This window comes from Thunnus albacares, chromosome 14 (genome assembly GCF_914725855.1).
Source record: "Thunnus albacares chromosome 14, fThuAlb1.1, whole genome shotgun sequence".
NCBI classification, from domain to species: domain Eukaryota; kingdom Metazoa; phylum Chordata; class Actinopteri; order Scombriformes; family Scombridae; genus Thunnus; species Thunnus albacares.
This window is the reverse complement of record NC_058119.1, coordinates 27700947-27714548: the sequence shown is the minus strand read 5'-3', so window position 1 is coordinate 27714548 and position 13602 is coordinate 27700947. Positions and strand designations below refer to the sequence as shown.

Below are 13602 nucleotides of genomic sequence, written 5' to 3'. Positions count from 1 at the left end.
GTTCACATGATTTACGGATGTAAAAATGATGCAAAATTAGCGGTATGTTCCTTTAAGATCATTTGACATTCACAGTGTGAGAGCTGAAGGATGTTTTTGATTGGATGCATACATTTCATTCATGCTTTTATTATAGAAAATAATCATTTAATTGAAAAAGTGATGATTCCAGCATTAAGAAACATGTTTTTGAACATTTTAACACATCTAGGACACCGTTTAGTGAATGCATATTTGTAAAACCATCATGGTGAGATCAAACACTGCTGTCTCACCCCCCCCCCCCTCCTCCTCCCTCTCTATCCCTCCCTCATTCAGCCATTCAAAAGTAGACAACTTCAACACCCTCTCTGTCTTTCGCTCGTCAGACTCTCCCTTCCCGCACTTACTGGCTGTTGTGCAGTAAAATCAAACACTTGTTTTTCTCTCTCTCTCCCCGCTTCTCTCTTTAATGACAAGTTCTAACAAGGCGGCTGCCTACACATGAAGTCACTGTTCAGAGGGGAGCAGAAATTCCTTAAAGATTGAGAAATCTGATCTTTTTTTTTACTCTCACCCAAAAGCCCATGATAAGTGTGAACTGGTGTTACTGTAAATCCCACAATCATTTTACCTTCATCATCGGGATCTTATCAAGCTCATCGACACGTTTTGTCGCTTTCCTTTATTTTCCATAATACCACATCCGTAACGATGCATTGGATCACAACATCAGGACGCCTGTCTTTATGCGTTCTCTTCAAGGTTTAGTGCTTCTGTGTTCTGTGTTCATCATATTGTTTTGTACTTGACTGCTTAAGTGTTCATTGGTGAAATGCAGTTATTTATCACGCTATTTGTGATTTTTTTTTTTTTTTACTGTTATGATCTTGGATGTTAAACATGGTCAAAGGTCCAAAACTTGAGGTGAACGTATGTAAAAATGCTCCCTGCAAATAAAAAGCCAGACTTCAACCAGACTCTTGCAAAGTTTCCTCTACTTCCTTTTGTGCAGATTACATTAATAAAGTAAGTGTAGTTTTCATCAGCTTCAGTAAAACGTTATCTTCATTTCACCTGGTTCGTCACTGTGCGTCTCTCCTCTGCTCCGCTACGTGTGTGTGTGGAGACACAGAGAGCAGAGGGGAGGAGAGCACAACTAGCATGACAGCAAAACACATTAGAGACTCTCAGCAATCATTTTTCTCCACATAATTTTTTTTCTGTGCACATAAATTAGGCAAATAACATAAATAAACATATTTTGTTTCTTTCAGGAAGGGCAGGGGGTTGTAAATTTATGTTATTTACCTCTTTTATGTGCACTCATTTCATTTGAGCTCAGTGTGAGAGTCTCTACTGCGTTTGCTGTTATTTACGGTCGCACTAGCTCTCTGTGTTTCACCAAGGGCGGTGTGGATATTGTCATATGCCAATTCGGTAGACATTGCCCAAACCTACTTGTGATGACATCAGATCATTCACCCATGCCCACAAACGGCCTTCTGTTGGTAGTCTTTGTTGCTAAGACTGTCGCTAAGGTTGTTCCATGGATTGTTCACGTTGTCCACTCACATATTTCAGATCGAACTTAGTGTCTAACATTTATGGATGTATTTGACTTGTTTCCTTTTGAGTAACAAACAAGAAACAGAAGTGAAATCCTTCTACTATTGTTTGTTTACGTAGCCTCCAGAGTTGTCTGAGGGGTAGCTGGCCAATCAGAACACAGTGGTGTCATCAGGAGGCGGGCCTTAAAGAGACAGGAGTTAAAACTGCCTGTTTCAGAAAGAGGCTGAACTGAGGGGGCTGCATAAAGCACCAGTATAAGATAAATAAGGAGGTTTTTGAACTGTAAATAATGCAAAGTTATTCCAGTAGAGCCCCAGAATATAAATATAGACCTAAAATTGTGCTAGGTCCCCTTTATATGCATTCTAATAGGTTTAATGTTTGAAGAGAGCTGGGTATCTTTTCATTATTTTTTCTATACTAGTGCTGTTGCAATAGAGATGTGGCAATACCCAGCCATGCCTACATGCCGTTTATATCACACCAAAAGTAGTCCTTTAAGAGGACAAAAGCACAGTCTTTACTTCAATGAAGATTCTGTCAAGCCTGCCTGAAGTTGGAAATCATCCCAGTGTGTCCATGTTTTAATCTTTTGGCAGTTCAGTAACTGGGAGCAATGAAACAGCCCAAATACTGTCATTTCAGCAAGTCTTCTCTGAGCCTCCGGAGCATTTTTGCACAATTCATTACACAACAGTTTTCACTGCGTATTATTCTTCACGCCTGCTTGAATAATGAGCTCAAATTTCTGGGATGTGGATTCACTTTGTTGACGGTGTGTGTGTGTGTGTGTGTGTGTGTGTAGGTGTGTGTGTGTGTGTGTGTGTGTGTGTGTGTGTGTGCGCGCGCTCTGGTTGGCTTACAATGCGACTGGCTCGGCCGGTATGATTTTCTGCTGAAGGTGAGTGTCGACGGGCCTTGTACAGGCTTGCAGGAGAGCGGTGACAGTTGGATTTTTACTCTTAAGTTTGATGGTTTTTCTTTCTATAAGCAGATACTTGTCACAACATGGACGTAACGTTTCTGTTCACATGAAGCTGTAAACTGACAATAGACACCAACTGATGTTTCTCTCATTAAACTAGTGTGGGAGCATTAAGCTAGCAACTACCTCTATTAATGAGGAAGAATCAATCCTCACAGAAGGTTTTTAGCCAAAGGACTTTGTTTGCATCATAAAATAAGTAATTGGGAAAGAAAAAAATGATAAAATTCAAAATGCTGTGGTGTCCCTTGATGTTAACGTGGAAACTATTGTATGCACTGTTGCTAGGCCACTGTGTGTGTGTGTGTGTGTGTGTGTGTGTGTGTGTGTGTGTGTGTGTGTGCTTCTCTAAGAATACAGAGTTTGTCTGTGCTAAAAAAAAAAAAAAACATGGGAAGATTAAAGGACTGATGAAAGTGTTATCGGATGAGAGGGAGAATGGAAATGGGTGTGAAAGCGGCGGTCAGAGATACAAACAACAGAGGAGAACGGGGAGCCGGCGAGGCATTCAGGTGCAGCCGTACTTTCAATCGCCTCTTGTGAAGCCTTTTTTTTTTCTGTCCAACACCGAAAATGATGAGATTAAAGGAATACACTGAATACAGCTGCAACTAATGATTATTTTCATGACTGATTAATCCATTCATCTATTGTTTAATGAATGAATTGTTGAGTCTATGAAGTGACAGAAAATAAGGACGAATACTCATCATCGTCGTCTTTTAATCCTTGTAGGGGAGAGGCTACTATTGTTTAGGATTTGTATGTGATTTGATAAATTATTGTGATTGTTATAAATCTAGGCTTTTTTTTTCCTTGACAAAACCTGGCGCCTACATTACCCACAATGCACCTCAACTCAATTCACTCCACAGAGAGCTGAAGTAAGAAAAACCTCATTCTAAAACCTACGGACAAACTACGCAGAGTCTTTCTCAACGATATGTCATGTTGCTCACTTCATATGTTTAGATGATAAATGTGTTTTTTGGAATATGAACTAGTATCTTTATTTATTCAATATGTTTAGAAGGCTTTTAGAGTGGGGGGAAGGGTCAGGAAAGACTCAGCAGCCATCCATTTCTCCGTTCTCTGTTTAAAAGCAGCTAATTGACAGTTAAGTGTCAGCTGTTAGTCCACCTTAAAGGTCAGTCCACCTTTCCGCCACTCGCTCAACCGCACACATTAAACACTGCCTTATTCCTTAAAGGAACTACGCTACTCTTACAACAGTGCCTTTCATACGCACGTCCTTTGGTGAACGAGGAGAGGGAGGATTCTGGGGTTTGATGCACTAGTCGATGACTCAAAACACTTCCATGATAACGTAGGGTGTTATCATGCTCGTACAGTATGAACAAGTATCATAATTCTTCAGGCGTGGTGAGCTGTCACTGCAGAATGAATATAAGGAAAACACTGGTATACCATATAAAACTCTTTTCACATGCAATACTCCCCAACACATACTGGTGTGTTAAAATCCCCTATAATGAGAACGATGTTGCTCCATAATAACATTTAAACTGTGTTTCAATAGAGAGAGAAAGAGAGAAAACAAGAACTTGACATGATGCAACATGAGAAATGAAATATGATACAGAAACAATGCGCTGACTAACTGTAACTACTTTTCCTGTGGGAAGATCTGTGTTCCTGGAAGACTCGCTGTCACAGACGAGTCTGGATGTCTGACTGAAATAGTCCCAAAAAAATGACCCATAGCTGACTCACCTGTACTCATATAGTGTATTTCTATTTTAAATGCTGAAACATCAACCATTCTTTATTTAGATGATGTTTATTTCCTCGGTCTGTGTAACATAGCATCTCTGTGTCCACTAGCATGTGTTCTGACTTCGTATGTAATCTGATCATCATTCTCACAAATAGATTTCAAGTCTCTAACATTTGCATTCAGATAAAAATAAAAAAAAATGAGCAGACACGAATCTGCAGCCTAGTTTCAGCCCCAAAAATAACAAATAAATCAGCTCTTGTGTTGAGAAGAACTGTTTTACTGTCTGGTTTTGGGCCAACTGATTCTCCATCAACCTAATAGCAAGTTGATAAAAGTGTAATATTCCATTCATACAATCAAAGAGCATTCAGTCAGCTCCTTTCTCTATATCATCAGGGATATACTGTATGATCTTTCACATTCAAAGAAATATTTTGTTGAAGCTCAACATCCTGAACTAACTGAGGAGGAGATTTATCGTTTTCCCTGCCTCTATGTCTTAGTGGAATGAGCTTTATATTTGGAAAGAATAACTTCACAAAAACATTCTTATTTGTTGACTCTGGATCAGACAGAGTCTGAAACATTTCTAAGAGCATCCTACCAATCCAGTCTAGAGTCAGAGGAGGTCAGGAGGATGAAAGGAAGAAGCAGAAGCCAGGTTCTTTAGATTTAATCCACGCTACATGGTCTTCTTCCATCAGTCTCCTTTAACTTTTCTAATATCAGTCATTCATTTTTTTTCCCTCTCTCTTGCATAATTCAGCTGCAACAAATACAAACTGCGAGGAGCAGAAATATACCAGGATAAACAAGATTTTACATCCGATCATTACTCGGTAACCGTCATTACCCAACGTTTGGGTGTCAGCATCAGTGAGTACTAAGTGCTGCCTACACCTGCAGCAGCGAAGCAGATATCATCAAAAAATAACAAAAATAAAGGTTAGCAATGACATTAGCCAGGTTAGCAGCCAAATTTAGCGCAAAAGAAAATTCAAATTAATGCACATTTTCACTCACAGTTTTTTTTTGTTTTGTTTTTTTGAGAATATCAGGAGTCGGTTCATCAGTATAAACAGCTGGTGGCGCTTTTCCTTTCAGGCCATTAAACCACTGCAGAAGAAGAGGGCTCACAATGAGATGATGTCATGAAAAGAGCTGCAGTCAAACCTCAAAGGGTTAAAAAATGTGATGGAAATATGACATGTTTGTTTGTTTCATCTATTAATTTGAGTGTTACAGTCATTGCTCCACACAGAATATTTAGTCTCATTTACGTCTGTTTCCATTGAACTTCATCACATTTTGCTTTCAATGAAACACCAACTTTTCCACCTCAGCCAAGCGTAAAAACTTTCTTGCATCATTTTGCAATGTTGCAATGAATTTTCTTCCACTTGTGGGTGGAAAACAGATGTAATAAAGAAGAAAGTAATCCCAGTACTTAGAGGCTGATAACAGTTAATGATAATGGTCTAAGTCATTCTACCAAAATACTTCAGTACATCTTACATGCTAACTACCTACAGTAGTATTCAGCCTTATACGAAACACATTGTGACATTCAGAGAAAACTGCTGAAACCAACAAAGACTGCAAAATAACACTTTCTATTATAATTAATGATCATGACAATAATAAATAATGTACTGCTATGGCTGTTCAAGAGCTCTAATGAGTGATGTCTTCTGGCTCAGAAGCTTTTCGGCATGTGCGCACAATGAGCAACTTTCATTCTACTGAATTAGACGCCATCTTGGAACAGAGTATTCATTCATTCACTCGATACATCCATTCTTTCTTTTGTCTTTCACATCATTCGACATTCCTTGCGTATTTGTGCACTACTCTTTAATCTGGTGGATTTAGAGCAAACTAGATGACATCAAGAGCCTTTAAAGAGTAACTTAACACCCGCTAATAATCTTTGTTTTTGCTGACCTCCGGTGGTTTAACCTCTCGCCTTGCTGCAGTGATGCGCAGGTGTACTCCAGGACCCTGTGGTGCACACTTCTGACCACACCCTACAGAGGCGGGACAGGCTTCACTCATCCAACCAGAGAGGGCGGCTTCTTTTCAGCTTGGCGTTAATTTACTCCGAAAGCATTACTCACTAAAGAGGCTGTTTAGTTCACTCAAGGCGATGTGTGTCTGTGGTGACACAACGCATGAAGCAGTCAAAGTTGGGACTTGTTTAACCTTGAGTGCATAAGGGAGCGGCTTCATAACATGCTCCATCGAAAGCACAAGGTGCAAAGTTTGGCGGACGTCCACCAAAAATGTACTTCATTCGACTGGATGAATGAGTTAACATCAGTTTTGGCATCTTTTGGCGTTAAAAATAAGGATTTAGTTTCGGCAGGCTTTCTCACAGCTTAGAGATACAAAACTTTGTCTATGAAACTGATAATTGAACCCATCAGAGCAGCAGTGGCAACCAAGAGTCACTTTCATCCTGCTCCAAAATCTTTATTCAAGAGTCGAACCTTTACTGTCAAAACATGTGAAACATCACAGGGCCTGGCAGCCTTGACCTTCTCTGGCTTTGTCAAGTCTCCCGTCTTGAAAGATTTCCGCCACGAGGAATACACTGGGAGCTGTACTTTCTTTTCTCCAAACCCGTCCTCCTCCTATTTCATCATCCCCCTCTCTTTCATCTTGTTCTCTCTCTCTCTCTCTCTCTCTCTCTCTAATGGACCTGATGGCCTCATCAATAATACACTCAAATATCCGTCTGCTTCAGCGGCTTCAGACAACAACGGACAGCTTCTTCATGCAGGCGTGTGTGTTTTTTGTGTGTACCATGCATGTGGCCTAACCACACCCACTCGCCTTCTTTGTAGCTCTTGCTGTGGGCCACTGGTTCATCTAACGAGAGCACAACAAAGGTAACTGGATCTATACTGTGTGTGTGTGTGTGTGTGCGCAGTGAGTCATGTTGTGCATTTACGACACTGACTTGCAAAACAACAATGTTTGCTTTAGCCAAAAAAAAAATCATGTGTATGTTCAGATGAAATATGTGTTTTCACAGCTTAACAAAGTCTGTAATAGTTTGTTTTTCAAGTTTTTTGGTCACATCTATCAGGCTGATGATGCCAGTGCTGACTACCTTTATCATTACAATAATATGGCTGCAGCTCATTATTTTCATAGATATAAATTATTTTTTTGGATAGATTAGCCTTTAAAACAAAATAAAATAGTGGAAAATGCTCATTGTATGTTCCCAGAGCCCAAGTTTTGTCCAACCAACAATCCAAAAACCAAAGATTTTTCAGCTTATAATTATATAAAACTGAGAAAAGTAGCAAATCCTCACATTTGAGAAGCTGAGACAAGAGAAGGTTTTCATATTTTGTTTGGGAAATGGATTATACCCTAAATTGTTTGGCGAAACTGTTGGTAAATTGGCTCTGAATGAACCAGCTGATCAACTGATCACTTCAATCGTGACCTCTGACATTTATAAACCACACCAAGAACAACGAGGTGAACAGCTTCACAAAAGCAACCATGGATCCTGTAGTTGAACAAGCAGCACAGGTTTCAGCGTTATCGATTCCGTGCGTTCACCTTATTGAGTCATTTATGAAAGACTAACGCAGGGATGACACTTAACAACATAAACACATTAATGGCCTGATTTGACAGACGTGGGGCGTCGAAAATGCAAACGAGCGTCAGATACCGTACGACGATCGCTCACTTTTAACCCATCTTGTGTGGTGGACAGTTCACACCACATCTGGGACGCTTCAGGACGTCCCGACAGAGAGACTAGCATTCGTTCCTTCTTCCGTCTTGTTTGACATCTTCTACAACCTGCTGTGTGACCGACAGGAGCTCAGAGGAAGGATGTTGTCGGTGCTGTCAGGTGTCCTGACAACTCCGTCTCCATCAGCTCCTCACACAAGTGTTGAAGGACGGTGAGTTACGACCTATGAGATGATCCGTCATGTCTGTGAGCCGAGTCACCGCAGGAATAACGACTCTATGATCGACTGATCACACGGTGATCATCTCAAAAGACAAAAATATTAAGCTGATAAAGCAAAAGTTTCAAACACAGTTATGTAAGGTAGTGAGTTAATGTCACAACTATGACTTGAGTCTTGTTTTTTTTCTTCTTCGTGTGGTAGGAATGAGCTTCCATACTGAACATATTCACTTTTACACTTGAACTTTTCCACATTATGCTGAAGCAATTAGCTGATAAATTAATAAAAGTTGATTGTTAGAAAATTAACTGGTATTGGCTTAATTTTTTAAGTCATATATCAAGCAAAAATGCAAAAATACTGCACGGGTGCACTTGGTTACCAACCAACCAGATCCCCTGGGAGCCCAGAAGCCTCAATTCAATGTGTGTCAAGATTTTTGTACATATTTGTAGACTTGTTTTGGAATATGTGTCCACTACAGTATAATATTAGATAAGACGGGTCCTACATTATTAGCATTATTAGCTAACATTGCAGTCCTCCCTTATAGAGGGATTCTGTGTCGAAATATGGCTTTATATGACTATATTTTTGTTTATTTCTTGTACAGCTTGTGCATATTCCTAAAAAGTGACGGCAAAAAAAACTAATTTTTGCCCCAGCACTTTATTCTGGCCATGCTCAAATGTGAGGATTTGTTGTAAAGTGACACAATTTTAAGGGTTGTCTCTGGAAATAAATATGAAATGTATTTACAAAATAATTAAATTTAGCCATAATAGAAATACTTGTTGGTCGCAGCCTTATAATGGAGTACTGTTCCACTGTGGTACCTTTATTGAAATAATTGGCTTGGGTGTTTTTTCCACCAGCTGGCCATCTGTGTGTGTGTGTGTGTGTGTGTGTGTGTGTGTGTGTGTGTGTGTGTGCTTCAGTGTTTACATCTTACCCAGTCCTCGAAGTGTTTGCTGCCGTTGTGCAGGATGTCCTCAAACTGGATGCTACAGTTGGCCACGAAGTCGTCGTAACCGATGGGCGCGTCGTGGAAGACGGACAGCTCTATGGTGCGTCCGTCGTGCACCTCCGTGGTGAACTCATCGTTCCACGTGGGGCTGTTGTTCTTCTGCTTGGTGCAGGTCTGGCCCACGCGTGAGTCGTCCACGTTCAGGGCGATGTACGTGTCCAGGAGGAAGGTCTGGGTTTTGGGGCCGACGGCGTGACGCAGGGACCAAGCCGTCGGTTTGAGGTCCAGCGCCTCGCGGATCTTGATCTTCAGCTGCCCGTTGAAGACCACCATGGCGCGGTGAAACTGTCCCACTTCAGCTGTGTGCTTTGTTTACGATGAACCCACCCTACTGTTCTCCCTAAACCAATTCCAAAAAAAAAACTGAACTCCTTTTACTGAATAACTGCTCTGTTCAACCGGTGCTCCTCCAGGCAGAGACTGTACTCCTGAATATGACGGAGAAAACGCACCACGTCTACTTCTACTGTGGAGCCTCTTTAAACCTTTTGGTCTAAGTAGCTTTTCGGCCTTTCCTTGAACCGTCTACACTTGTCGAAAAATGCTACACATTCGCCCATAAACCCTCCCAAAGATAAAGCCGAGAAACGACCGTTAACCCCGGGAGTGCACGGAAGAAACATGCACAGCTACCAACAACCGCGAATACGCACACAACATACGAGTAAAGGCCCCAGATGTGACTCGGTGTGTCATGTTTTCTTTTTTTTTTTTTTTTTTTTTTACCTCCCGAGGTGTTAAAAAAAAAGTCCGTTAGCTGTGGCGGGGCTCTAAGGAAGCGGTAGCCCGTGTTGCATTGCACCGTGTGGAGGGTGGGAGGCTCCAGATGCCGCCGCGGCGCATCGGGGATGTTCGAGCCGGACCGCTGCGACCAGACAGCGGCTGGAAACAACCGCAGCAGGGGCGGAGGGGAGGGCAGAGATTCAGGCGGTAAGTAGGTATGTAGGTAGTAAGGTAGGCTGAAGGTAAACGGGAGTTCCTGCTGCCGCTGCTGCTCGGTGCACAGCCTGGTTTCATCCACTGCTTCCCGTGGACATACCTCTGGCTGCCTCCCGCCGACACCGCACTCTGTCTCCGTCTCACTGTGGTGCAGGAAATGCGAAAAACACGTCAGATTTCTCGGAGCCTGGTGTGACAGACGGGGGAGTGCGACGCAACCCAGACTAGGGAGGTGTTTGGGAGCAGCAGGGCTGGAGAGAGGAGAGAGGAGGGGGCGGTTTGGGTTAATACACAAGTGGAGAAAGTGGAGAAATAAAAACGCTTTGCATTACACCAAGGTGCCCTTGAGCAAGACTTCTTCACAGCCCAGGTGGAGCTGCAAAAGAAGCCGAGTTGCACATCGCTGCAGCTCCTATATAGCTGTGCATGTGAAACTGTTGGAAATACAGGAAAACAGGTGCGCAGTGCATTTTCTGCAGAGAAATAAAGGCTGAAAAAAAAAAAACACACATTCACTGTGAAATCTGGATGTGAGCCAACTGTCCCCCCCTTCCCCTCCCCTCCTCTCCACTCCCCTCTGCTGTAAGTCCAGGTGCAGAAATATGAACATTCATCCACTCAATAAAAACCAATGGCCAACTCCATAAAAGATGGGACCTTAGGGGATGAATGCAGGGATATGTGAGGCATGCTTGGAATTTCAAAGAGATGATTGCATATTACCTTTTAGCCACATGACCATGCTGTGTGCAGCAGTGTGTGTCCACAACAGAAAAAAAAAATCTCCTTAAACAGCCAACTCGCGGTTAATTTCTGCATATTTTTGCCTGTAAAACTCAACATCTGACTCTTCCAGTTGTGGTGTGTGAGTTTGTGTTGTCGGGAGTAATATTCTGCACCTGCAGAGACTGTGTTGCAAGACAAGAATCTGTACCAGGGATCTCTCAAAAGCATTACGACACCAATCTTAAAAAAGGTTATATTAAAAATACTGCATGTTCACCTTTTTCTTTTGCCATACTGTCAAATCTGTTTTGAATTCCCATCAGGATAAAATGAAATAGTCTTCCATGCAATGTGACATTTCATATTTCATATGCACAGAAAAATGCATCCATGTATATAAAATGTGTGTGTTTCTCTGGGGGCACAAACAGCAAAAATGTGATTTATTTGTAAGGTGAATCTTGATGAAGGGTCAAACGTCTGCTGATCAGACTCACTGATGTCTATACAGAAATGTGTCTTTAGTGATATTAGTGCAGGAACATATTGTACCTGACAGCTGCGGCTCAAGGCCGACAGCGATTCACATTTTACACAAAGAAACGGTGCATTTATCTGCACAGCGTGCTGTCATTATCTGCATTCAAGCAGCTTACAGGGGGGAAAAAAATCCAATTCAACAACACATCACGAGTACAGCTTAAACGTACTTTGCGGTCCTTGTTAAACAGCTCTATAGAATTACTTTATCAGTTTTATTTTTCACATGTCCATGACCTTGCTCTCGCAGAACCTTGGGTTCAGCCAATGCCCCATCATTCCCTGTCTTCTGGTTTATTTTTATACATGTGTAATTACAAAATGGGTCACAGCATGTCATCATCACACACAGAATGACTTAAAATCCCCTAATTTCAGCTGGAGGTTGAGATAATGTCAAATCTGCACCTAAGAAGTCCCAGCAATCTGCAAACAGATCTAAGATATCTAAGATATAAGATATGGAGTTGCCAAATAAGATGACAATAAAAGTGGATAGATGCATTTTTAATACACTATATTAGTGAAATGTTAGTGCACTTTATGTAACACAGTCATGTCTGTCAGCTACAAGGATGGGTGTGAAGTCACTTCACAGCATCCAGTAGTTAGAATTCAACACTTTTAAATCTTGAACACTGCTGACCCCTCCTGGTCAATCTTTAGCATTTTACAGGACGGGTTGACAAAGATTCAAGTGTCCTTATGAACAGTGAAAGAGGTTTTTCCTCACTGTAATCATTCCTCCTGTTCATACTGGATATTAAAAGATCTCCTTCAAATGTGCTTTCAGTGGAGGTGATGGAGGCCAAAATCCACAGTGTGTCCACACAGGCATTTAAGTTTATCTGAAGCTTATATAATATTAATAATAATGATACATTCTATTTGTAGAGCACTTTTCAAGGTACTCAAAGACACTTTACAAAAAGGATCATGAATTGAATAATGTGAGGCTTCAGCAGTCTGAGTTAGTCATATCAAGTGGATATCTGACACATTTACAGTCTCTGTCCTTGTGTTTCCTCGGACAGTGTTTCCCTGTTGAGCTGCGGTGGAAGTATAGTAACAAAAAGACTTTGGCACTAAAAAGACTAAAAGTTGAAATATATCTACTTGATTTGACTCATTTGGAGCTCATTTGAAGCTTCATATTAGATCAGATAAACTTTTAGATACATTTTTGCACAGAAGGAGGACTGTGGATTTTGTCCTGCCATCACTTACGTTGTAAGTGCATTATGAAGGGATCTTCTAATGGTCTTGATTACAGCAAGAAAAACATGTTTCAATGTTCATTTGGACTTGAAAAATTGTAAAACCTATCCTTTAAACCCTAAAACAACTCCTGTACCAACTGCAAAATTGACAAACTTCGCTCAAAAAGGCCTAAAAATGAGAAATCATACACATTTTAATGGTACATACAATACTGCTGCAAAAAAATTCAAGTGAACACAGAAGTTTCTGGTTTATTTGTTGGACTATGATAAAGAAATACAGAAAAAAAAGTTTAAATCAATAATATAATGCAATTAAATCATAATAATAATGCAATAGAGAGTTTAGATGAGAACATCAGCTTCATCATGATAATAAACAAGCTCGACTCTCTCCATGATATTGGAAATTTGTGGAAAGTTTTTGGTTTGATCTTCTTTTCCTAGTGAGGAAGCACCTGACAGAGGGAAAATACAGAAATGTAGGATTAAAACTACATTAAAGATCTAAAATCTTATGATATTTCAGGTTTGTCTTGATCGCTTCTCTGCTCAGAGGATAAAAATGTGCGTTTACATGCACGTGAGTATCCTGGTTTTGAGTCTTTTCCTGGTTTTGATCATATTCAAGATATGGCATTTACATGGAACGTGAGAAATCTGGTTATTTATATCCCTGCACGCATGATGTAACATAACAGTATCCAGGTTTCTTATCATCAGCGTCCAGTTGTGTCTTGACTCTTCATCATCTCAGCTGCTCATTTCTCTACCAACAGAGAACGATGAGAAACCTGGATCACGTGTTTACATGCCACAGTATTCTGGTTTCTATTGAAGTACTCCAGGCTTCTGAAACCAGGGATACGATGTTTATGTGTGCAACACATAAAAACCCAAAACCTGATCACAACCAGGATACTAATAAG

The 13602-nt window shown here is 40.9% G+C and overlaps 1 protein-coding gene across 3 annotated transcripts in view; it reads right to left on the bottom strand.

Moving 5' to 3' along the window:
• The window catches only part of LOC122996962 (protein kinase C epsilon type-like), a 117565-nt gene extending 106357 nt beyond the window's left edge, over positions 1 to 11208 (bottom strand). For 2 of the 3 annotated variants that reach the window (XR_006407119.1, XM_044372794.1), the window contains exon 1: positions 9174 to 11207. Coding sequence is in view for 2 of the 3 variants with exons in the window: in XM_044372794.1 (XP_044228729.1) it covers positions 9174 to 9521 (348 nt within the window). In the remaining variant the exon portion in view is untranslated. Of the gene's footprint in view, positions 1 to 9173 lie in introns of all 3 variants that reach the window. The other variant, XM_044372795.1, reaches the window with a different exon arrangement.
• Between the last annotated feature and the right edge of the window lie 2394 nt (positions 11209 to 13602).